The 26,838-nt window shown below is 48.1% G+C and overlaps 1 protein-coding gene across 1 annotated transcript; it reads left to right on the forward strand.

Annotated features, from left to right (window-relative positions):
• The first annotated feature begins 2,583 nt into the window (after positions 1–2,583).
• On the forward strand, positions 2,584–7,069 carry LOC146196019 (solute carrier family 22 member 7-like). The gene is made up of 3 exons (XM_084596906.1): positions 2,584–2,604; positions 4,239–4,385; positions 5,543–7,069. Exons 1-3 carry the CDS (start codon positions 2,584–2,586, stop codon positions 7,067–7,069), a joined length of 1,695 nt encoding a protein of 564 aa, XP_084453032.1.
• The last annotated feature ends 19,769 nt before the right edge of the window (positions 7,070–26,838 follow it).

Raw genomic sequence — 26,838 nt, forward strand, 5'->3', positions numbered from 1 at the left:
TTTCCACGTAGTATTCAATGTGCTTGCCTATGCCTGGCCATCATATGCATTCTCTTGCCTTCGCTCGGCACCTCGTTGTGCCCAAGTGGCCTGCATGGAGTTTTTCCAGAAGCTCTACTCTGATGTCTGGCTAGATGATTATTCTGTCGCCTTTGAATAGCAGACCATCAACGAGCGAAATCTCACTAGCCACCTCGACGTACCTTTTCAGGTCAGAAGGTGTTTCATCTGACTGGATGCTTGCCCTGATTCTGTCCAGCATTTGGTTTGAAGCAGGGAGCGGTTCAAGCGCTAATTCTTCAAACTCGCGCACCGCACTCTCGAGAGTTCTTTCTTTGTCTGCTGGTTTCCCAGATGGCTTCCGGGACAGAAGGTCAGCTGTGTACAGCTTTTTGCCGGGAGTGTGGGACATGGTGTAGTCGTACTCCAAAAGGCGCATCCTGAAACATTGAAGGCGAGGACTCAGCTCGTCAAGTCGTTTAGTCGTCAGCAGCTGTATTAACGGCTTGTGGTCCGTTTCCTCTTGAAAGATTGATCCCGCAGGTATATGCGGAAATGTTCGCAAGCCCATGTGATTGCCAGTGCCTCCTTTTCGATTTGGGCATATATTTGTTCTGTATCCATAAGGAAGCGTAATGAGCTTTTCGTATGAGCTTTTCGTGCGACTGCTGTAGAAGTACAGCCCCAAGACCGTATGAGGAAGAATCCACAGACACTGTATGAGGCGACTGAGAATCGTAGTGAGTGAGAATCGGCGTCCTGCTTAAAGCTTGCTTGAGTTTGTCAAAACTCTGCTGCTGAGCTGGGCCCCAGTGCCAATCGGCGTCTTGGTGGAGCAAGTCTCTGAGAGGCTTCGTAAAGTCTGCTAGCTCTGGAAGAAATTTAGCTAAGTGGTTTGCAGAGCCCAACAAAGACCTGACTTCTGACACATCACATGGTGGGTAGAGCTGGACTATGGCCCTGACCTTTTCCGGGTCGGCGCTGACTCCTGTTGAGTTTACAACGTGTCTTAAGAATGTTACTTCTGTTTGTCGAAAGGAGCACTTGTCGATGTTGAGGGTAACACCTGCATCTTCCAGCTTCCTCAGCACCAGCAGTAGGTTGGTGTCGTGTTCCTAAGTTGTCTTCCCTGAGACAATGATGTCATCTTGTAGACAACTCACACCATTTAGTCCTTCGAGCACACGGAGCATTTCTCGTTGGTAGAACTCTGGCGCTGTGGAGATTCCGAAGGGAAGCCTCAGGAACTGGAACCTGCCAACAGGTGTGATGAAGATTGTGTATTCGCGAGAGTCCTTGGACAGTGGCACCTGCCAGTACCCTGCTCGTGCATCTAGGCGGCTGAAAACTGTTGCACCTGCTAATTTTTCAAGACGCTCGTCCACCGTAGGCATGAGCACACGTTCGCGTATTATTTGTTGGTTGAGATGACCATAGTCCACGCAGATGCGCAGCTACTTGTTCTTTTTTCGTGCGACAACTATTGGAAAACACCACTCTGTTGCTCGCTCGATCTTCTGGATGACTCCCAAGTCTTCCTTGCACGTAACAGCGCAATCAGGTGTAGCAGCGCAGGTGTTAACGCAACAGGTGTGACAGCGCAATCAAAATGGGACTCACGTGGCTCCTTGGAAGGTAATTTTACTCCTCTGAAGAAGAGTTGGGTTGCACCTGAAAGTGCAACTCAAATTCTCTGGCAGAGTAACGTCACCACTGTTTAGATCAGCAAAGTGGCTCTTTAGAGCATTTAACTGAGATCATTAATTACGGCATCAAAATATGCGTTGTGAGTACGAATCTGCACTGTCGCATGCAGCATAACGTTATCCCATCTGATGACAAACGTGTGCCCATATACAGGAAAAAGCATATGCTTGCACCTCCTGAGATTGCGGAAGGTCTCTCCGAAAAAGCGTTACTTCATTCCTGATTGACGTATATATCTATACTTCCCCAAATGGTATAAAATTACCCCCTTCAAAATGTTTTACACCATTCGCAGTTAGTCCATCGACGATGGTCGCGCTTTATACGAAACGGTAGTTCACACGGTGTCACAGGACTTATTTATTTAAAGGGGCAAGACAACAACGTGTAGTTTTCGCAGGTGGCGGTTCGCTTTATGGACGGGTGTGGCTCACATGTGTCGGTGAGCAGCGCTACTGATGTTGTCGTGGTCAACGTACATGAGATGCTACCCAGCATGGTCCACCAAATGTCACTGCCGAACCTAGCAAGGGGGAGGACAGCAAAGCTCGATGAATCCTGAACGCTGAGGAAGACGCCGCTCGGCCGTGCGTCGTGGTATGGTTCGTTCATAGGATAGCGCCTGATAAACGCGAGCACCAGAGTGCATCAATTATCTAGCACATCTTAATTAGCATAAAGTCGCAAGATATCGCATTATGCGAATTACCACCCGACGTGTATATAAATCCACGCTTTGAACAAACCGTACGTGGGTGCATGCGTTGCCTTTGGATAGCTTCTATTTGGGATCCAAACGTCGTGGAAGTCTCGGCTCTGATCTCACCATAAGGTTTCAAAGCTGGAGCCCAACTCGGTCATGCCATGTTATACGTCATGCCAACATTATACGACCTGGTGACTATATCACTTGTCAGCTACCAACTGCCAGGATCAGGCCCGCGATTTTGTGTTCATATTTTTATAAAGAAAAGCCAGTCATCTGGGCGCGTGCTTTTACTTTATTTTGCTTTAGTGATATGGTGAATAAGAAATAGTATTCTACTGCTGCAGCAAAAATAAAGAGGAAGCGCCACAGTGTGTCACCCGGGTAAGGGTGGGTGGATGTTATGCGTGTGCAACTATTGTTAGCGCGGAAGGAACACCGACGAGCCGCAAACACCGCGTACTCAAGGCGTTGATAGGCAACCACGAGACCTGTTCACGTTTCACGACGCGAGGATCCAATTTTTCGGCATACTTCGTGGCAACGGGGCCTGATTTGAAGACATCGTCACTGGGCTGTGAGGTCTTTGTGAAAAACTTCCACCCGAGGACACGAAAACACAGCTACCCAAACTCCTTCACAAGCGCCTGACGATCAAACCACTACCAAAGAATATGAAGGAAGGAGGAAAGCTAGGGCAATAGCTCTACACGAAAATATACGCAACGAGCGAAGGAGCTGTAGGTTATTGTCCGAGCTGTTTTCCCCATATTGATATCTTCCTATACTTTCGGCTTCTTTTTAAGTCGCTGCATCACCCATGGGATGAAATATTTAGCGTGCATGTCTTTCCTGCGCAGAGTGTTCAAGACGCGTTCTGCCTCTAGCTTGCGCTGTTTCGTGCGGAGAACGTCTTGGGTCTCGACAAGAAAGAGGTAACCATTTATGTTTTTTCGGAAGACGGTTAATATTTTCTGAAATAAGGTAGCCGGCCTTATGCGTCGAGGTTTTGTTAGTATCAAAAAGTGAGTAGTCGTCGGGAAGCACGTCGAGAAATAGAAATTCTATGCTTGTTTTGTATTTCAGGGTGAAGCTCATCGCCGGCTCAGTACGCGGTTGTGGTTCGGGAGGAAAGCTTGTGCGGTGAATTCCTTTACAATGAAAATAGAATCTATGGGCCGACGGTACACCTTGCCCCCGTTGATGAAATCTATGAGTGCTCCGTGTTTAAGCAACTCCAACGCCATCTTCACCAACGTCGCCAAAGTTTTCGCTCTACTTTTTGAAGAAATTTTCTAAGCCTATATCTCTGCCTTTCTTTCCGGGAGCCTCCGATGAATGGAGTATATAAATCGAGTAACCCCAGCTTGGTAATGAAGTGACCGTGAAAACAGCCAACCGCAAACTTTTTTTCTACTCTCAACTTTTCAACTATTCCTTTCACGCCATATCTACTGCACAAATATCAAACCAGAAGTTCTAGCTGTATATATGGAGCTCGGGCAGGCGTGGGCCACCGAAAGAACAGGGCCGCCAGATTTGCGTAATGGTTCTCAAGACGCTCTTGGTTTTGCACGTCATGCGCTTTAGCAGTTGAACAAAATAATAAAAGCTTCTTTATTCGCGTAACCCAGAGAAGTCCGGTCAACAGCGAAGTTGTGCTGAGGCAGCAGTGTCCGAGTTGCAAAAAGCTGTTTCACAAAGTGGTCAAGTCAATGGCGGCGACAAGTGGATTGCGCATGTAAGAAGCATCGGCTATGGTATCGCGTATACCTGCTGATGTGCATGATAGCTATTAATTGCAACTAATGCTTGCTGGTTTCAGGTAGTGCAAGGAATAGCCGCCAGGAGCAGGAGGAGTTCCGGGCGAAGGAAAAACGCAGTACTGAAGCAAAGAAAGAAGCTTCCTTTCACAACGCCTCTAGCCGGATTCCCTGCTAGGTGTGCCGATTCCGCTGGACCTCCTCCTCAGGTTCTTATTCAGTTGAAGTTATTCCTTTTTGTTTCCTTATCAGTAGGACCTTTTCCTGTCGTATTGCATAATTATATGTACTAGATTTTTTTATTCTCATATCTAACAGCATAACTCCCTTACTAGTGGTTTCATGTGTTGCAAACTCTCTCGTGGGTATGCGCCATTACCTGAGGGCGCAACAACATGAAAACAACTTAGCACATAATTGGAACGTCGAGTCATGTAAAACCAGAATGTGTGAGGTATTATTGACGCTGTGGCGGTGCAGGATTCTGGTTTAAATTTATATATCTATATATCTATATATATATATATATATATATATATATATATATATATATATATATATATATATATATATGCATGGAGATGAGGGTGGACACAATTAAACCTATGTGACTCATGCAGTGAATTTGAATATATAGCATTTCCTTCTCTCCTCCAGAAATTTCGAGCTTCACAGAAAGGCTTACATGGAGGTCCCTCTATCCCTGTTACACCACCCCTTGTCACGACAATCGCTACTATCGTTCGCTATGAGTGCCAAAGCATTTGCATTCGATTCTATATGTGGGATTTTCCCTGATTTCATAATCGCAACTGATAGATTGAATTGCTAACTCTTAAATTTCTTCAAGATCTTTTTTCACTAAATATGACATTTCTTACTTTACTTTAAACGCTGTTCGGCCGTTTTTCATAAATGCAGTTTTCAAAATTCCCGCTTGGAGCTATTATTTTTGTTGTAATCGCCTGTGGAAGTTTTCCTTTACATGCCAACACCATGGTCAATCCCCGATGTGGGTATGTGCCATGTTTCAGAAGGCCAATCAGAAGAAGAAGAAAGGAAGAAGAGCCAAGCCATTTGGTGCGCCAGAAATGCAATAGCAGTGAATTGCATGAACTTTCTAGCCACTTTGCAACAAGACATGAACCTTTTCATTTCCGCCGGAGTAGAAAATCAGCATCTTGTACTGAGCGAAGAATTCGACTGTTACAAAGGCTTCGGACATGGTATCTTCCAGAGGCGCTGGATATTTATCTTCATCATTGCAATTTTAGTCAGGAGCTGCCATACCTCTGTGATTTTCTTTACGGTGCGGGATATCGATCACTGGTGCAAGAAGCCACAGCACTGGAACTTCTCCACGCAGGAGTGGAAGAACGCGGCGATTCCGTTGGAAGCCGAGGGGCAATACAGCAGGTGTCGCCAATACGCAAACCCTTACAATGGCACTGACACCAGGACAGAACCGTGCACCGCTTGGGAATACGACGAAGAGCAGGCTGCGACTTCAGTGGTAAGCCAATGGGACATGGTGTGCGACCGGCAATTCCTGCAAACTGCTCTTGTTACCCTTCACGGTGTTGGCTTTACCATTGTCGGTATTGTCGCTGGATCTGTCGCTGATGCCGTAGGTCGTAGACCCGTACTTCTAGCATCCACAGTAAGCTTGCTGGTGTCGACGCTTGGCCTTTGCGTTGGACGTACCTATCCTGTGCACGTTGTAGCCAAATGCATCGCGTCCGGAAGCGTGGCTGCCCAGTTGAGCGCCGCCGGGCTAATCTTCTTCGAGGTCACGACGCACGAAAACCGGCCTTTTCACATTGTGATGGCCGGTGCTACGGCATCCGTCGTTTCTCACCTGTGGCTCGCAGTCCTGCGACTGCGGTGGTTCATGCGAATGCACTGGACTTCGAAGCAGGCAGTGATTTTGGCGCCAACTTTCCTGCTCACTGCAAATTTGTTTGCAGCTGTGGAGTCTCCCCGCTGGTTGGTGGCGAGGGGCCGATTCCAGGAGGCGGAAGATGTTATGCTCGCTGCAGCCAAGACCAACCTGTTTCCATACTACAACACGGCATGCCTCCTAGACAAGCTAAGGAGTAAAGCCGCAGCCAGCTGTCGTTCAGACCAGCGTAGCGCCGCCATTGATGTTCTACAAGGAGTGTCAATTCGGAAGCGGTTTGTGGCCTTGTTATTCACCTATTTCTCTGTGCATTTCGTTCTGCGGACGGTGATATACTCTTCGATAATTCTTCAGGATCTCATATTTGACTGGACCTCGCTTGCGCTTGCTGCATTAGGATTTGCCGGGACATTGTTCGTTGTCACTAGAGTCACCTTATTGCGGTTTATAAGCGCGTGCCTCACATTACTTGGCATCCTTCAGTGCATCTCAAGCCTGACCATCAACTTAGATATCATGGTCCTGAAGCAGGTCCTCTTCACCTCCGACAAGGCTTTGCTCTATATTGTACACGTTGCCATCGCCTCATACAGCCTTGAGCTCTTCCCAACGACCATTCGCGGCACCGCTGGAGGATGGATATTCGGGTTCGGTGGACTAGGATCCGTCGTAGCATCCTTGAGCAAGCTTTTGGTAGTCGCTGGCCGCGAGGACGGGTCTTTCGCCATCGGAGGATCTCTAATATTTGCCTCTCTACTCTTTCTGCGAACACTTCCGCGCAACACCACGGTCGAATGCGCCAAGATGGCTGGGAAGAGTCCATACACATTCAAGGATGAGAACTTCGATCGCATGAAGAGAACTCTGGAACCACAAGAATGCAGGGACGTCCAAGAGACGAGCTATATAAGCAGACGATCCAAGACCAGCGTCGGTTCGCAGAGACCGGCATCTAGAGCTCACAGTAGACAGCGCAAGCTGGATGTTAAGTAATCCTACTGAGCAACGAATTCCTTCGACGGGCCTGCGGTTTTGTGCCAGGTGTGTGTTTGGACAGTGTAATTATAGAAACGAATGCGCATGATTTTCTCACTTGATGCTGACTGTGATGTGATGTTGAGAACGACTGGTTCTTGAGGTAATACATTATGTGGTCTCATGCACGACTGGGAGTTGGCTCCAATCGGCGGTGGGGATTGCCGAAACGTGCATAGAAACATTGAGCTCGGTAAAAGATGTATATCTAATAACGACATTCTTGCTCCCACGGTAGAAAGGGTACATCTCAATAGGTTACGAAGAACTTATTATTGTATTAGTTTGCATACTAAGCAGAAGCGAGTTATTGCGTACTTGTTTTGCGCAATTGGTCAAGTTTTGCGTTCCTGTTATTTTTCATACCTTCTACTGTACTGAAGGTCCTTTTTGAGCTCTCTGTTCCTATATCGTGATACATTTCACTTTGAGTCATAGTAAAATGCGGTATATTTGTAGGGTTTGCTTGGAGCTGTCTAATTGTATTTTATTATTCGGCCTCTGCAACAAGTCAAACAGAATATAAAGGGAAAGTAGCAGACTACTACTGGAGGTGAGTGCAGCCAGCGTCACCATTTAGTAGAGCGCTCGAGCAGGACATATCGGGCTGCAGAAGCCGAAATTAAACACAGCTCCCCCCCCCTAGCCTTTTTTTATTTACAAGAGGGTCGTGTCCACATATTTCACGTGTCTCTGTGGCGCTACTTCCGTTCAAGTGTTGCTTGTATAACCTAATAACAGCGGCCAGATCTAGCTTTGCTTGAACGGAGATCTAGCTTTGCTTGCAAGCCGAGCGCTTTACGCAAGTGTGCTGCCAACTGCAAATCAGCTAAAATATTGGCACAGGACAAGGAGACGAAGCGGGCAGTTGCGCGGGGCAAAGCACTCTGAATATGCCCGGCGGTCAACACACCATTCTATAGCCTCAGTAACGGCAGCATTCTCTTCGGCTTTTCGTCCCGTTATATTTTTGACAAAATTTTCATTTACTGTTATATAGAGCGTTTTCGCGGCGAGGGGGAAAATTGCCTCGAACTGGAGCTCGAAGCGTCACTCCCCCTTCTGGTACGTGCGGCCGATGAGTCGTTTCCGCGCAAAGCGTCTTGAATAGCCGAAAATCTTCTAAACTGCGCAGCTAATACATGCGATGCTCTATGTTTAGAGATGTGTATATTTTGTACCCTTTTTTTAAGTACCTCACCCCTGTGCTGTCTGTTTTTCGCCCTTCCCTTCCTTCCCGTCTCTGATCATTTCATTTCTGCTGGCCACAGCTCAGCTGCTAAATGTGCCTTTGCTAACAAACCCTTTTTCTTTTCTTTATTGTTGGAAAATAACAAGAGAATAACAAGCGCAGACAGATTTTTAATAGAAGGTAACAATATTCAGAAGATTAACAGCAGTGGTGTGTATGCGTGCCGCTGTACGCTTTTCTAGTTACAACTATTTCAGTAGCGCGACGACGAGCGGCCTCTGAGTTTCGACCTCCAGCTGAAAATGTTTCGCCTTGGTAGCTTTTCGTGCGAGTTCCAAACGCAGTGTGCGAGCTTTGAACACCGATATGAAATGCGAATCTGTTCACGGGAACAACAGCCATTCATTAAGCACCTTTCGCCAAGTCGCTTGGAAAGTTAACCCATCAAACTGAAACCAAAGCAGTCAACTTTCGTCGAGGTCATTGTAGGCACATTATTCTATAAAGATTCCGTTGGGAACAATTGTCCATTTTCGGTTTCATCTGCCGGACGTCAGCATCACGACGACATAAGACGAAAATAGGTAGGGACCAGTCACAGAACTCCCAGAATAGCAGCTCCCGCCGTCAACTACAATCATTCCCGCTCCCCGCATGCAATTGGCAATCCGATGGCAGAATCATGCAGGTAATGCAGAAATCCGACCGCTGGCAGTAATGTTACGGGCGCTTGAGCGTCGCGGCTTTATTACCAAAGTGGATAATGAATCCTGATGAATAGTACCCCTGTGGAGATGTGATAACTCCTTGCAATAGCCGTTCAAGTAGTAAAGAGTATATGCATGATCCGTTGGCCCAACAAATGTAGCGCGATTTGCACTGTTCCTAAATATGGCATGAAAGGGCTACATACGCTCTATTTCACTGCTCAGACCTTTACGCTAGCCCGTCTCGTGCGTATACAATTCATTCAAGGATAAAAGGTAGATCGAACGCTGTCCTGCATTGTTTGCTTCCCCACCCTCGGGGCCAATGGTCCGCCACAGCGTCTGTGCCACATAAAAGTTACACTAACTGTAACTGTAAATCACTTTGCACGCTTGAGGGTACATTTTTCAATATACCTCCCTTACAACACCTTGTCGTGACGCTGGGGCTACGTCGACCCGGCCTTCACTTGGTAGCGTGCAGAGACTCAGGGTTGAAGTAGGATTGAATCTTCGAAGTTGGTGAAATATGTACAAGCAGGTTTAATGGCACTTTGAGAAACTTATTTGCAAGATTATTTACACGAAAAAGAAGGGTACATCAGCAAAATGACAAGCGTTAAGAGTTCATATCGAGAAGCGACTGGATGAGCCGTTTACCCAGGGCCCAGAGCGACATTTCGTGCTCTGCAGCGTCCTTAAAACCCCCTATGTCCAGCCCCTCTCTGAAGATGCTGACCAACCAAATCCAGGGCACGCCCCTCAGGTATCGGCATCCAATCGAACACATCACTGCACTGATGGTCTGAAGCACTGACTGGTCCGGCATTCATTCGTTGGGCGTGATCACTTGTTGGCGGGAAAAGCTTGGGAACGGCGAGGAGAGGAGGTACATTTCTATTCTTCAGCAAAGAAACCACAGGCTGGTTCTGACAAGTGGTTTTACTTCTCAGAAACCCGAGTGCACGTGGCGCCGCATCCGCTCCCAGCATTGTCCGTTTTCGACAATTGCAAATCTTTCCTGCATTCCTGGGAAATCACTTAATGGCTGTATGCGTCATGCTCCTTTCTTGTCCTGCACGTCAGCGGACATGTCACTCTGTCGTCTCCTTTGGAAAGTAGGCATTCCTCACTGGACGATAGGGCTTATCGACTGGAAGGGTGAACAAAAGAAAGAAAGCACTTCCTGCATTTCCCGCAGGGGGACGTTTCTTTGTGTATTTCCAGACGTTCTCTTGGCAGGGTCAATTTGGCATTTGCAGAGTGTCCACAAAGCAAAACAGGCTTACAAAACAGGATTCCTGGAAACAGGCTCACTTAGAGCCATTGGACCATCACCACATATTCACAGCACTTATCCATGCCCACAGGCGAACAATAGAGCGCGCAAATCGGATGCTTGGTCGTAACAACCTATGTGTTTCGTGAAATGGGTGTTCTTTGTTCGCACTCATTTTACCCCCACTTGGAAATTTTAGGGGGTTGAAAAAGTTGATTTTGTGATATGCGCCCGCCGATCTCCAAGGGTGTAAGGGTGTTCTCGATTTTTTTTTTTTTTTCATCAATAACAAAACTTCAGGATAAGGGGAGTGATCAGCGCGGATTTTTTTGCAGAATGGCGAAGTATGTTCAAGTAATTGTGAAAGCAGTACAAGTGCGTTCACGATGCCGACACCATGTGCTCTTTACTGCACATTCAGGCGCTCATATTTTTTTTTCGCAAACTGTTGCAAGAATGACTGTTGCAATAATAAGGTACGCGGGGTTCAGTGTCCATAATTAGGCTGTACACAACAGCTAGGGAGCTGTTGCTCTGGTCCGGTGTCTTTCTTGCCTTCTCCGCCGTTGTTCGCTCTGCTCTACCATTATGAATGTTTACCAACTAGCCCAAATGAACATTCTGCTTAGCTAGGGAGCGGCGTGCGTAGTGGAGCCGTCCTAGATTAACTTGTAATGCACAATACATTGACGTTGTGAAGATTACATATGTTTTTAGTTTCCATTCTCGGCAAACTTACGAATCGTCTAGTTGTGCATAGCACCACGCCTGTCGGAGTCCATGCGTCACATATAACCTGATGCCAACATTTTCATCCACCCTTTTACCTGCGTGACGCTGTACGATCTGCGGACTCAGGGTGACGGAGCCAAGCGGACCGTGCAATGCCTTTGGGACATTAAAATTTGCCCAGCGCTTCGTTTGCATCCTGACGATCCAGGAGAAAGTTGCACAATACTGCAAATGCCTTGCTAACCATGCGCAGCCCGTCGAAATTATTTTTTTTTGAATATTGCATAATTACTGCATGTTGCTATTTTATTTGGCCACAGATTTAATGCCAAGACCACCGCCACTCTACTTCAGCTTACGTCTTTTCTGCCTCGCATGACGCCACTACGAATAGCCAGATGCCGTAATCACTGCATCGGCCTTCGAAGGTGGCGATTGATGGTTGAGCGCAGACTTCTTGGGTAACCAGCGTATACCGCGTACTCGAGCGGTCCCATCGCTCGAAGCGTGGCACCGGGCGACGCGCTCGCCGTCGGGAGAAGGCTTGCGTCCTTGAAGTCGTGTTGCCGATCGGTGTTACGTGAAAGGAAACTACCTGACCACTACTCCAGTGACAGCAACATTACCACCCGAGGCGCTGGACCGGTAGATGAATGCGCCCCATGCGAAAAAGGGGCGGCGTTCAGAATGGCAGTAACGAAAATCGAAATTCGGGGCATCACATATTCGCTTCAAATTGGAAAACGAACCTTCAGTTAAGCTCAATTTTCATATATCAGTAGTTTTTGCGCTCCATGTACCTATAGAGCTGGAGGCCAACAGCCTTTCTTTGAATAAAGTTCCCTGTTAACTCCTTATGGGCGCATGTGAAAGCTCTTTGCTTTGTAAATAGTATTTCCATGTTTTGATGCGGGCTTCTTTCCTATTTTAATGCATGCCGTGAGACCAAACTTCGTGGCGCGAGAGCATATGATACATGTAACTGGTAGCAACTAGCTGCTGTTATGTGTGACAAATAAACGTTTCGTTTCGCGATAATACCGAAAACGAAAGCGAGGCTGCATGTCTACCGCCAGGCGGCCACCGGTAGTGTCGTGTCTATAGGGCCCTAGTAGTAACATGCTGAACAGTAAACACAAAGAGAAATCATTCTAGTTATACCTGAAAGCCGTGCATACATGTTACGCATGCTGTTTGGGATCTCTGCGTTCTGTTAGATTCAAAATTTGACAAGTTTGAAGGCAACGAGATTGCGTTTGGTCTATTTTCATCTCGTCCAGAGGTTCCTTCGCACATGTAAATTTTTGCTGTCATAAGCGTTCATGGACTTAATTTAGCTCTATGTGAAATACATTGTGTAAGCACAAGGTTTGAGACAAATTTTCTTTATTTTCTGCATAGGCAGTGGCCGCTGGTTCTTGCATCTGGCCGCTCGCGTTTCTTTCACGCTGTCTTAAATTTAAGCAGCAGCTTATACAGCACGTTTGGTCGAAAAACCGTCGACGTAGTACTAATAATAATAATAACAATAACATCGGTTAGCTAGAAAAATTTTTGCTTTTGTTCACAGAAGAGCCAGAGAATGAAAACAAAAAAGAAGCAAAAGGAAAAATGCGTGTCAAGTGGAACATGGGTTGCATTTTGTGCCAATTGAGAGGGCGTGGTCTCGTCTCGTTAAATATAGCTCAATGCCCGGATGACTACACGTTTTGCCAGACTCTTGACTCGATGTCACCTCGTGGCAACCAACAACGAGGGCAAGAGCATTTTATGCTTGAAAGACCGCGTTGAGTACCATAATCGAACTGGCTGGACACGCTATTGGGAGCAAGCAATCAAAAAAAAAAAAAAAAGAAACGTTCGTAGAAGCAAACTTTAGTACCACGTGTGTTCTGAACCATCAACTATCCACTAAATCCCGGGTACAATACAGAATATTAGAGAAAGTACGAAGAATACTATTTCCTCGCTATTGCTGTAGAAAGTGGCACCACTGAACACCGCAACTGCAGAGTCCCCTTGTGGCGACAGGTTGTGTCTAGCTAATGCAGTTTTGATGCGACTTGCATAAGTAGTGCCAGTAGAAGTCGAACGTATTGGCCAAATGTTGTTACGGCGCAGGGAGATAGACGATTAGACGGTTAGGCAAGGTTAGTTAAGCAACAATCAGCTGGCTGTCGTGCCCATGGTAAGGGACATGCAGATGATGATGATGCAAACGTTTATTGACTTAGGTTTAGGACTTAGGTTAAGGGAAGCTGATCGGATCCCTAGTCCGGGACACCATTGATAAAAGCCGCCGTCGCTGCTTTTTCGACGAGGGCTCGTTGTTCCTCGAGGTTCGAGCTGGACAGGGCCGTCTCCCAGTCTTCCCAAATTGGCTGATTTAATATGTTTAGACAGTTGTTTTGCTAGCAAGCCCGTACCATGTGGTATAAGTTTGCTTTCTGGCCGCAAAAGTTGCACTAAGCCAATAAGGACTTGGGCTCAATGGCGCGAAGAGTACCTGGATTATTAAATGACATGGCTTGTAGTCTTCGAAGGGGACACTTTTCTGAATTATTAAGACCCTTAGCGGGCCTCGGTAGTGTCTACCTTTCAAGGCGTAAATTCTCTAGTATATCTGTAATGCTGTTAATGAACAGGAGGAGCCTAAATGAGTAAGAGAGGACATAGCAGGAACACGAAGAAGAAAAGTTCGGTCCGAAGCGTGCACGCGCTCATTTTCTTCAACTACCTGGTGGCCTGGTACCCGTATAAGCTCCTTCTGTGCAGCTGAAATCCTATATTGACTCAGAATTTGGCAGGCTAGCGGCGTGATTCTGCTTCGTATGTAGTTTCTATAAGCCGCCTGAGAATCTGTAACATTGTATTTCAATACGGAGTGTGTCGCGGCTAAAGCTATCGCCACTTCCTCTATAGCCAGCGTTTCCCCGTTACCAACTGAAAGCCCGTTCACGACCTTCATTTGATGCACCACTGAAATGGTTGATACCCCCTCTACAGCGCCCACAGTATCAACAAAGAAGGCTCCTTCTCCTCTTGAATAGCACTCATTCATCTTCTTGCTCGTCGCCACTCGTCTATGATGCCCCGGGTACATGTCTTTAGGAAGCGGAAGCGTAAGAAATTTGCTCTTCCACTCTTTAGGTATAACTTGTCTCCGAACCACTTGTTCCGGAAAGCAAATCTTTAAATATCCAAGACCTTGCGACCTGTCTTGGTTATGGCCAGTCGGCATTACCTGGCTTGTAATATGGGCGCTTATCAATTCATCAGCCGTATTTTGTACCCTCAATTGTAGCAGGCGCTCCGTAGATGCTTTCATGGGTAGCTCGAGTACTTTCTTATAAGCCGTTCGAATGATAACGGCCAGGTGGTTTAGATCGGTCTTCCTCGTAGGAAGGCATGGGGCCACGTACAGTATCCTGCAGATGATAAAGACCTGTATTAACCTAAGGGTATCCACTTCTTGAATACCATTCTTTTTTGTTGTTATCCGAGATATCATACGAATAAGTTGCTCGCACACCGTTCGGAGCTTGGTGACTGCTGCTGCGTTCACACCCTTGTTGTTAATAAACAGCCTGAAAACCCGTATTGTCTTCACCTCAGCAAAATGTGTATCAACTCATGCAGGTTTATCAGGGACATGCAGAGAGAGAAAAAAAAAAGGGGCAATATGCAGTCAGTTCGCACGTGTCCGCGTGACATCGTTAAGGTACAATGTGTTCACCCTAAATGCTCGCAGCCTCGAACTTAGGCCTGAATCCTTCAGGAATGTCCTGTCCATATAGCGCCTTCGCTGTTTTTAGTTGAGACGTAGGTGAATTACAAAGACTCAGACTCTTGGATTCCGTAATGTGACGGGGATCAAAGCAGGTAAGACTAGCAGTCAGGACTAAGATGTCCACGGAGTGATGGACTATTTTATGTGCATCAGTAAAAACATATTAGAAGAACGCTTAAGCTCCGTCTTAAGAGCAGACACCATAGAGTTCGTTCGTTTGCTTGTACCCTTTTATCTACGACGGACAGACACGCAATGACTCAGCACTTGTAGTACGACTCACTACTGCACTGTGAATAATTAGACAATTTTTAGGTATGACATATTACGACACGACTCACGATATTCAAATGTCTAGATAAGGTGCGAGAACTGGGCATTTTAATGTGTTTGGTGTTTCAAATTTTATAATTGCAACAATTAATTAGCAAAAATTATTTTCTATTATTTTAATTTCTGATGAATAATGAATCATTTACGGCCCTAGTACGAACCACCAATCACCCATCCCAACCTCGGCGGCCGCTTTTCGGTGGAGGCGAAAAGCAAGGTGCTCGTGTGCTATGCGATGTCAGCGCACGTTAAACCCCAGAAGGTCGAAATTTCCGCAGTCCTACACTACGGCGTCTCTCATTGCCCGAGTCACTTTGGGACGTTAAACCCCACAAACCAAACCAAACCATTACACTTGCCTTCAATTGCCTGTAATTTATCGATCAAATGGCTTAATTTTGCTTGCCACTTTGCGAACAATTCCAGAACTCCCGCCATCACCTGTAACTTATCGATCAACTGGCTTTATTTTTCTTGCCACTTTGCGAACACTTCCAGAACTCCCGACAACACCCCAGCGGAAACTAAGATACTGCGACGGCTTTTCGACCGAGCGAGTTGTATACGCTTTGCGTAATGCGCACTAAACGCATTGACTTGGCTGTTCATTGTGTGCTCAGCAGTTGTGCCGCCTATAGAAAGTATATAGTCATCCACTACGGCGTCTCTCATAGCCCGAGTCGCTTTGGGACGTTAAACCCCACAAACCAAACCATCACACTTGCCTTCAGTTGCCTGTAAATTATCTATCAACTGGCTTTATTTTTCTTGCCACTTTGCGAACACTTCCAGAACTGCCGACAACATCCCAGCGGAAACTGAGATACTGCGACGGCTTTTCGACCGAGCGAGTTGTATACGCTTTGCGTAATGCGCACTAAACGCAATGACTTGGTTGTTCATTGTGTTCTCAGCAGCCGTGCCACCTATTGTTACGACCGTGCATCCGCATTTGCGCGCTCTATTGTTCGCCTGTGGGCATGGAAAAGTATTGTGAATATGTGGTGATGGTCCAATGGCTCTAAGTGAGCCTGTTTCCAGGAATCCTGTTTTGTAAGCCTGTTTTGCTTTGTGGACAACCTGCAAATGCCAAATTGACCCTGTCAAGAGAACGTCTGGAAAAACACAAAGAAACGTCCCCCTGCGGGAAATAGCAGGAAGTGCTTTCTTTTGTTCACCCTTCCAGTCGAGAAGGGCTATCGTCCAGTGAGGAATGTCTACTTTTCAAAGGAGACGACAGAGTGACATGTCCGCTGACGTGCAGGACAAGAAAGGAGCATGACGCATACAGCCATTAAGTGATTTCCCAGGAATGCAGGAAAGATTTGCAATTGTCGAAAACGGACAATGCTGGGAGCGGATGCGGCGCCACGTGCACTCGGGTTTCTGAGAAGTAAAACCACTTGTCAGAACCAGCCTGTGGTTTCTTTGCTGAAGAATAGAAATGTACCTCCTCTCCTCGCCGTTCCCAAGCTTTTCCCGCCAACAAGTGATCACGCCCAACGAATGAATGCCGGACCAGTCAGTGCTTCAGACCATCAGTGCAGTGATGTGTTCGATTGGATGCCGATACCTGAGGGGCGTGCCCTGGATTTGGTTGGTCAGCATCTTCAGAGAGGGGCTGGACATAGGGGGTTTTAAGGACGCTGCAGAGCACGAAATGTCGCTCTGGGCCCTGGGTAAACGGCTCATCCAGTCGCTTCTCGATATGAACTCTTAACGCTTGTCATTTTGCTGATGTACCCTTCTTTTTCGTGTAAATAATCTTGTAAATAAGTTTCTCAAAGTGCCATTAAACCTGCTTGTACATATTTCACCAACTTCGAAGATTCAATCCTACTTCAACCCCGAGTCTCTGCACGCTACCAAGTGAAGGCCGGGTCGACGTAGCCCCAGCGTCACGACAACTGGTGACCAGCGTTGGGATCTGAATCTACAAGCCACAACATCTGATGACTGGAGGTGGGATCTGAATCTACAAGCCACAACATCTTGTGATCGGAGGTGGCATCTCAAGCAACAAGCAGGAGCAACAATCGGCCAACAAGAGGGCAGCTCGGAACATCGATCGCATGTGTGGGTGAGTGCTTGGCTTTTCTTCTGATGTGGACCAGGTTCTAGAACAGGGTTAGATTTTAGAACTGGTAAAGAGAGTGTGGAAACGCCTTTAGGTTTGGTAGTTTGCACAGTTGTTTTGGAAGTAGCCGACACTCGGAGCGATCATGGACCTACAAAAGCTGCAGAAACCGGACCTGTTGCTATTGTGTGAGGAATTGGGAATTGATACAAGTGGTTTGGCACGAAAACCCTTGATTATAAAGGCAATCACTGATCTAGGAACCGATGATGAGGAGCTCAGTGAAGCATGGAACCTCATCGGTCAAAAAAAGGAACAGCTCAGACAGCAGAAAGAGCGTGAAATTGAAAGAGAAGCAAAAAAGCTGGAGCTAGAAATTGAGCTCCGGAAATTAGAACTAGAGTTGAGCAAGAGGTCGGGCGATTGTCCCCAGCTAGCGGTACCTCGTCTCAACAAGGAGGCAGATTTCAAGATGTCAAAGTACATGCAGCCATATGTGATATCAGGGGATATCGGTCTGTATCTGGCTAACTTTGAGCGAACTTGCGAAAAACTGTCCTTCCAGCGAGACACGTGGTCTCAGAGATTATTGACGGTTCTGCCCTGCGAGGCAGCGGAGGTTGTCGCGCGGCTAAGCAAGGAGGACGCGGACAACTACGAGAAGGTCAAAGCTTGCCTTCTGAGAAAGTATAGGCTTAGCGCCGAGGCGTTCAGACAACGTTTTCGGAACGCTACTAAGTCCAGAGACGAGAGTTACCCTGAATTCCTGTACAATTTAAGAGTAAATTTGGGCGAGTGGCTAAAGAGCACAGATTCCTACAGTGATAGGGACGCTGTAGTCGAGCGAATTCTTTTGGAGCAGTTTTATAACTGCCTCCCAGAAAAAGAAAGAAATTGGTTACAGGACCGAGGCGAAATTAAGTCGGCAACTGAAGCTGCCGAACTTATTGAGGAGTATGCTTCGCGCCGACAATTCAGCAACCCAGCAGTGGATAGGCCCCGCAATCCCAAGTTCAGTGTGAAAAACCGTCAGGAAAGGCACTTTGCTAGAGTTGGAAACGAAGAAATGAAGGTTTCTTCAGGCAAATTCCCTAGAAAGGACGGCAGTGAGAAAAGTGGGGAAGTGACCAACGCGCAGAACACAAAGAATAAGCTTGAGGCTAGGAAGCCACTCACATGCTTTAGGTGTAATGAGCAGGGTCACATTGCCGTCAACTGCCGGAAAGAAAAGATTGCTTTCTCGTATGTCAGGGACTGCGATGAAAATATGCAGCTTTTAGAACCCTACCTGCATGACCTAGTAGTCAACGGGAAGCCTTGCAAGGTACTGCGCGATTCGGCCGCAACGATGGATGTTGTCCATCCGGCGTATGTATCGCCTTCCGACTATACAGGACAGTGTGCATGGATCCGACAGGTAGTTGAGGAACAGAGTGTGTGCTTGCCGATCGCGAACGTGGTCATCGAGGGCCCTTTCGGCGAATTAACAACCGAGGCTGCCGTTTCAGGAAAGCTTCCTAAGTGCTATCCGTATTTGTTCTCCAACAAATCGGACATGCTGCTGCGAAAGAGGGGCATCCTTTTCGGAGACAGAGTTGTGCAAGCCTTAACACGTTCAAAGGCGCGAGAACTAGCTACACTGCTCATTCCAGAAAAATCCACTGCGGAAGAAACGGCAGTTAAAACAGTGGTCGATGCGGAAGATAGCGGGTCAGAAAACTTTGAGAGCGAGGCATCTCAGATAAGTCAACTAGAAAGTGAGCTTGATAAGACACGGAATGAGGACGTTCTAGAGAGTAACCTCTTGCCGCCGGTGTCTAGTAATCTCACGAGCCTTCTAAGTGGAACCCGAGAGGACTTAGCTATGGAGCAAGCCAATGATCCCAAGAATAAGCTCGAAGTACAGTGGGAAGGACCTGCTAAAGTCGTTGCAGAGCTTTCTGACACTAACTACGCAGTGAAAATCCCCGATAGGCGTAAAGCAGTGCGCATTTACCATTGCAATCTTATGAAGCCTTATGTGCAGAAGGAAGCCGTGGTAAATCTAACGTTAAACCTTCCCGAGGAGATGGGGGATAACTTGATTTGCCTCAGCGGAAAAGGAAGCAACGCTCAGGAGCTTCACAAAAAGACGGAGCAGAGAGGAGAACTAAAGAAATCCCAGCTGTCCGATCTGGGCGAGCTAATAACAGAGTTTGAGGCCTGCTTCGTGGACAGGCCAGGCAGGACTGATTTGACTGAGCACGATATTGAGCTGACTTCAGACGTGCCAGTGCGATCAAGGTGCTACCGATTTTCTCCAAGGCAAAGAGAAATTCTGGATAGGGAAGTAACTCGCATGCTGGAATTGGGAGTAATAAAACCCTCGGAAAGCGATTATGCTTCGCCTATGATCTTAGTAGAAGCTCCAGGTAAAGACCCTAGGCCTGTGGTAGACTACCGAAAGCTAAATTCTCTCACCAGGGATCAAGTGTATCCTATTCCGAATATTGAGGAGAGAGTAGAACAGGTCAGTAGAGCGGCATATGTGACTACGCTGGACCTTACTCGAGGATACTGGCAAGTACCGCTCACTGAACGCGCCAGCAGATACGCGGCTTTCGTCACTCCGACGGGCAGCTACCAGCCAACAATGATGAGTTTCGGGCTCAAAAATGCTCCATTTTGTTTTTCCCGACTCATGGATAGGGTTTTAAAGGGGTGTGAAACATTCGCAGTGCCTTACTTAGATGACATTCCGGTTTTTTCCGACTCATGGGCGGACCATATGGTACATCTAAGAGCTGTACTGAGCCTTTTGCGTCAAGCTGGACTAACCGTAAAGGCCGAGAAATGTTGCCTGGCAAGGGCGACCCTGGACTACTTGGGTCACAATGTAGGTCAAGGTTTCAGGAAACCCAGCGAGATTAAGATTTCTGCGGTAGCAGACTATCCGCGGCCGAGCACGAAGACGGAAATTCGAGCATTCCTAGGTCTGACTGGGTACTACAATCACTACATCCCTAACTATTCAGCTTTGGCTAGCCCTCTGACCGACGCTCTCCGCAAGACAGAACCGACAAATGTAGTCTGGGACGAACAAAGGGAAGCCTCCTTCGTAAACCTGAAGGCTGTGCTGATTAGCCGTCCGGTATTGCGAGCTCCAGACTATGACCGAGAATTCACGGTCCAGTGTGATGCCAGTGATCGAGGGTTAGGTGCTGTTCTCTGCCAGAGAGATGACGACGGTAATGAGCACCCTGTGCTCTACCTGAGCAGAAAACTGAGTTCTAGAGAGAGGGCTTATTGCGCGTCAGAGAAAGAGTGCGCTTGCATTGTATGGGCCATTCAAAAATTGCAGTGCTATCTTGGAGGGGCCAAATTCACCGTAGAGACGGACCATTGTCCCCTGGCTTGGCTGCAAACTGCGACATCGAAGAACAGTCGCCTTCTTAGGTGGAGCTTGATTTTACAGCAGTACAATTTTGAAATAAGATACAAAAAGGGGAAGTTAAATGGGAATGCGGACGCGCTTAGCCGCTCTTTCTAAGCGGTCCGAGATGTTCCTCACCATGTATCGAAATTGATAATCAGGTTTTTTTTTTTTTTTCCGTGCGCTTGTATATGTGTGACTATGTAAAGCAGCACGTTTGGTTTTCTAGGCATACGTGGGTCCTGAACGTCTTGAGAGTGGGCTTTTCTCGAACAACAATGGCAGTTTTCTTTTAACCTGGTCTCTTCAGACGGGAGCCGAGTGCTTGCTTCGACATGTGGTTGAGTTTCAGACAGCTCGAGCAATTTGGCCTACAACAATCAAGACAACGCGACAAGCAACAGCGAGCTTCAAGCGTTCACGTGCAGGCCATTAAGTCGTCTCTTCATGCAGCAGCGGCGACTGCTGCCCTCCGTGACTCTTCTGGCGGGGGAGGAGGCTGTTACGACCGTGCATCCGCATTTGCGCGCTCTATTGTTCGCCTGTGGGCATGGAAAAGTATTGTGAATATGTGGTGATGGTCCAATGGCTCTAAGTGAGCCTGTTTCCAGGAATCCTGTTTTGTAAGCCTGTTTTGCTTTGTGGACAACCTGCAAATGCCAAATTGACCCTGTCAAGAGAACGTCTGGAAAAACACAAAGAAACGTCCCCCTGCGGGAAATAGCAGGAAGTGCTTTCTTTTGTTCACCCTTCCAGTCGAGAAGGGCTATCGTCCAGTGAGGAATGTCTACTTTTCAAAGGAGACGACAGAGTGACATGTCCGCTGACGTGCAGGACAAGAAAGGAGCATGACGCATACAGCCATTAAGTGATTTCCCAGGAATGCAGGAAAGATTTGCAATTGTCGAAAACGGACAATGCTGGGAGCGGATGCGGCGCCACGTGCACTCGGGTTTCTGAGAAGTAAAACCACTTGTCAGAACCAGCCTGTGGTTTCTTTGCTGAAGAATAGAAATGTACCTCCTCTCCTCGCCGTTCCCAAGCTTTTCCCGCCAACAAGTGATCACGCCCAACGAATGAATGCCGGACCAGTCAGTGCTTCAGACCATCAGTGCAGTGATGTGTTCGATTGGATGCCGATACCTGAGGGGCGTGCCCTGGATTTGGTTGGTCAGCATCTTCAGAGAGGGGCTGGACATAGGGGGTTTTAAGGACGCTGCAGAGCACGAAATGTCGCTCTGGGCCCTGGGTAAACGGCTCATCCAGTCGCTTCTCGATATGAACTCTTAACGCTTGTCATTTTGCTGATGTACCCTTCTTTTTCGTGTAAATAATCTTGTAAATAAGTTTCTCAAAGTGCCATTAAACCTGCTTGTACATATTTCACCAACTTCGAAGATTCAATCCTACTTCAACCCCGAGTCTCTGCACGCTACCAAGTGAAGGCCGGGTCGACGTAGCCCCAGCGTCACGACACTATATAAAATGGAAGACCCACCAGCCGATTCTAGCTGATCTTTACTGACGTCCCAACATGGCACTCACGCGGCCACTCGAGCCCCTCGCTCTGGCGCTCCTTCTTCCTTTTCGTCTTTATTGAGCGTCAGGCGCCAATCTTCGGTGCACCTGGGACGAGAGGCGACAACCTCTAATAGATAGAGACGTTGAAAAGTTCCGGTACTTGCGGTAAGCGAATTTGGCTTGTGTGGACTATCCCAGCCTTACTGTTTATACATTGCCCGGTAACACGAGTCCGCCAAAAAAAAAATCTAGATGGCACTTTGGACCACTAAAGTGCGATGAGGCGAAAGCCATTTAGCGCGATGGATCGTTGCTCTCCACTACGGTACTTCCATCTCCCTCTCTTCTTTCACTCCCACCTTCCTCCTTTCCTTTACGACGTACGTACATGTGTCCACGGAGAATTGTTGTGACTGAAGGAAGAAGAAAGAGAAAATGCAAGGGCTTACTACTGGCTCTGTACCTGAGCCACCTCCGCTGTCTCATGCGGAGAGAAGAGAAAACAGAGAAGAAAGAAAAAAATTACCGACGATTACGTTACTTCCTAATGCAAGATTTGAGCGCAGCAAATAAGCTGTTTCACCTTTTCGATAGATTGAGGCAAAGAAATCGAGCAACACATGTATGCGCTATCACAGAATTTTTTTTTTTTTGTGCACATATACAGATCCGCCGCCACCGATCTGGCTCTCTGATTGCCACCGCACAGGGGTTGCAGTGGAGGAGGAGCGAAGAAAGGAATTAAGTTCGAGCCGGCGCTTTGACAACTGGAGACTCGCAGGAAGAGGGGGGAGGGGGCCGCCGTGTACACCCAGCGGCAAACGATGGGGGCAGAAGCGCGCGCAGCAAGCGAACAACGCGATAAAGGGAGGAGGGAAGAGATAGCAGCGACTGACTGATGCTGCTGACGCCGATAGTGAGTCAACCCCAGCTGCGGAGTTGGTTTCAGGGACAACGCCGCCGGTGCCGACGTAAACAATATTGTCACGTAGCCGTTTAGGCCCGTAACCAGAAGGTTGGTTTTAATAGGGGGGTTGACCTAGAAGGCACAGAAGAGTAGGTCCAGAGAGCACTGAGAGACAGCAGCCGACTTCAGCTTCTTCTCAAAACGCCACGAGACCACTTCTTCCAGTCCGCGCACGAGACTCTCGATGAGCTGCCGCCTAGCGGCTGCTGTTGCACCCGCTACATTACCCCCCTCTCTAAAAAAATAAATGCGAGTTTGATGAATTCAAAAGCAGAAAAATAAAGCAAGAAACATGCGGTAGGCGGTGCGCTAATTTTCTCGCGAAAAGTACGGTTTCATGCGCACGACATGAGCAACCTCGGATTTCTGCTGACGACGAGTAGAAGAAAAGCCGTCCGGAAGCACTTCGTAAGTCACGTCGCTCAGCTGACGGAGCACTTTGTATGGGCCAAAGTACTGTTTCAGAAGTTTTTCGGATAGTCCCCGACGTCGAATCGGAGTCCAGAGCCACACCCTGTCGCCCGGTTCGAAAGTCACTACACGGTGGCGGTGATCGTACCGCTGGGCGTCTCGACCTTGCTGGTTCCGGATGCGTGCCCTCGCCAGCTGTCGCGCTTGTTCTGCGCGTTGAGTGAACTCCTCGGCGCCAACTTCGAGGTCACGGCCGTCGTGGGGCAACATGGCTTCGAGCATTGTCGAAACTTCACGGCCATACAATAAGGAGAAAGGCGTCATTTGCGTTGTTTCCTGCTGCGCCGTGTTGTACGCGAACGTGACGTACGGGAGGACGTCATCCCAAGACCGATGTTCAACATCCACGTACATGGACATCATGTCGGCGAGAGTTTTGTTCAGACGTTCTGTCAAGCCATTAGTTTGTGGATGGTAGGCTGTTGACCTGCGATGGGTAGTGCCGCTTAGCTGCATAACAGATTCCAGTAGCTTGGCAGTGAAAGCAGTGCCTCGGTCCGTTATTATAACTCTCGGGGCGCCGTGCCTGAGGACTATGCGTTCGATGAAAAATTTCGCTGCCTCGATTGCCGTACCACGCTGGAGGGCCTTCGTTTCAGCGTAACGCGTAAGGTAATCTGTAGCGACAATTATCCACCTGTTGCCGGAATCAGAAATTGGAAAAGGACCCAACAAATCCATGCCAACTTGTTCGAATGGGTATCTTGGCACTTGAACAGGATGTAGTAAACCGGCCGGTTTCACAGGCGGTGTTTTTCGTCGCTGGCAATCATGGCATGTTCTCACGTAATGGCGTACTGCGGCCGCAAGGTTTGGCCAATAATAACTCTTCTTAATTCGGGCCAGAGTTCGAGCATACCCCAGGTGACCCACGGTGGGCTCGTCATGACATGCCTGTAAGATTTCTTCGCAAAGAGACTCTGGTACGACGAGGAGATAATCTCTTCCCGTTGGAGCGAAGTTGGTCTTGTATAAAACATTGTTTCGCATGCAAAACGACGAATGCGTTCTGGCGAAAAGACGGGGAATTTCTGTAGTGCGCTCTTCTAGAAAATCAATAAGTGGTGCGAGAGCCGGATCATTACGTTGCTGCTGCGAAACAGTGAGCGCGTCGACGGCTGCGATAAGGGGAAAGTCTGGTTCTTCGTCTTCCCGCGCAGCCTCGACAGGTGAACGGGACAAGCAGTCAGCGTCGTTGTGCTGACGTCCAGACTTATACACGATGGTCATGTCGAACTCCTGTAGCCGTAAGCTCCATCTTGCAAGGCGTCCGGAGGGGTCTCGCAAGTTTGTTAACCAGCACAGAGAGTGGTGGTCACTCACAACCAGAAAGTGCCGGCCATAAAGATAGGGTCGAAATTTCATCACCGCCCATACAACGGCCAGACATTCTTTTTCGGTGTTTGAATAGTTTGATTCGGCACGGGACAAAGTCCGGCTTGCGTATGCGATAACTCGCTCGGCATCGTCTTGCCACTGGACGAGTACAGCGCCTAGACCCACGTTGCTGGCATCTGTGTGGACCAGAGTCTCGGCATTCGCATCGAAATGGGCAAGTACAGGTGTTGTCTGCAAGCGGTGCCGTAACTCGTCGAATGCCTTTTGCTGTTCGTCCGTCCAGGTGAAGGTGACATCATCCCGGGTGAGACGTGTCAACGGAGCGGCAATACGTGAAAAGTTTTCAATAAATATGCGGTAATAGGCGCAGAGGCCCAAGAAACGGCGAACTGTCTTCTTGTTACATGGAGTAGGGAATTTGGTGACGGCAGCTGTTTTAGCGGGATCGGGACGAACTCCTCGATGGCTGACGACGTGGCCCAAGAACATGAGCTCTTCATAGCCAAAGTGACACTTTTGTGGTTTTAACGTGAGGCCGGCAGATCTGATAGCCCGTAGCACAGCGGAGGAACGTTGGAGGTGTTCCTCGAACGTTGGTGAAAACACAACAACGTCGTCCAGGTAGACTAGACACATCTGCCATTTAAGACCAGATAGAACTGCGTCCATCATTCGCTGAAATGTCGCTGGAGCGGAGCACAATCCGAAAGGTAGGACTTTGAATTCATAAAGTCCATCGGGCGTGACAAACGCTGTCTTCTCGCGATCACGTTCATCGACTTCGATCTGCCAGTAACCGCTCTTGAGATCAAGCGATGAAAAGTAGCGCGCGTGGCGCAACCGGTCTAATGAGTCATCAATGCGTGGCAGCGGGTAGACGTCTTTTTTTGTGACCTGATTAAGCTTACGGTAGTCCACACAGAACCTTAAACTTCCGTCTTTCTTCTTAACGAGGACAACAGGCGAAGCCCAGGGACTCCTCGATGGCTGGATGACACCGTCATTTAACATCTCGTCGACCTGTTGAGCAATGACTTCGCGTTCCCGCGGTGACACTCGGTAGGGGTTCTGTCTGACTGGTCGGGTGCGGTCGTCGGTTATTATGCGGTGCTTGGTCAAGGGCGTCTGTTTAACCGCGGAGGCGGATGAGAAGCAGTCTTGAAACTGAAAGAGTAGCCCAACGAGTCTGTCCTTCTCTGCCGGTGATAGAGCGGGAGTCACATCAGGGTTGAAGTTGGGCGTTTGGCTGGCAGACGTGTTGGTCTCAAGAACAAAGCAGCCTTGGGCTGCTTCTGCGACACCTTCAAAGTAAGCTACCGTGGTGCCTTTAGCGATGCGTTGCCGTTCGTTCCCGAAGTTCGTAATCAGTACGTGAGCTAGACCATTAGTCAGATGAACTATACCGCGTGCAACACAGACTCCATGATGTAACAGAAGCTCTATGTTCTGTTCGGCAACACCGGCAGCACAGGACTGATCGTCGCACCTGACTGCGACGAGAGCAGACGAACGCGGCGGCATGAATACATCCGCGTCAACGATGCGTAAAGGTGCGTGGCGTCTTTCTGAATCAGCGGTCATCGTTTCAGGCGTCGAAAACGTTACAGTACGGCGAGGAACATTAATAATCGCCCCATGCTCACGTAAAAAGTCCATGCCGAGTATGAGATCCTTGCAGCAGTGTGGCAGGATAACAAAAACGGCTACAAAGGCTGAATCGGCGATGGTTATTCGGGCAGTGCATCGTCCGATCGGCGTCATAAGGTGACCGCCAGCAGTACGAATTTGCGGCCCCAGCCATTCAGTTTTCACCTTAGAGAGCCGATCTGCGAAATTTTTGCTTATTATTGAGAAGTCAGCTCCGGTGTCTACCAAAGCTGTTACTGGGTGTCCGTCGACGAGAACGGA

This window comes from Amblyomma maculatum, chromosome 3, assembly GCF_055883805.1.
Source record: "Amblyomma maculatum isolate TAMU_Amacu chromosome 3, ASM5588380v1, whole genome shotgun sequence".
In the NCBI taxonomy this organism is placed as follows: Eukaryota; Metazoa; Arthropoda; class Arachnida; order Ixodida; family Ixodidae; genus Amblyomma; species Amblyomma maculatum.

What these genes read in the sequence shown, in the direction of transcription:
- LOC146196019 (XM_084596906.1), top strand. Translation starts at nt 2,584, where the DNA reads ATGCCAACATTATACGACCTG. An exon ending in TGCCAACATTATACGACCTG is followed by an intron (nt 2,605 to 4,238) that starts GTGACTATATCA and finishes TGCTGGTTTCAG; the next exon opens with GTAGTGCAAGGAATAGCCGC. An exon ending in CCGCTGGACCTCCTCCTCAG is followed by an intron (nt 4,386 to 5,542) that starts GTTCTTATTCAG and finishes TTCTCCACGCAG; the next exon opens with GAGTGGAAGAACGCGGCGAT.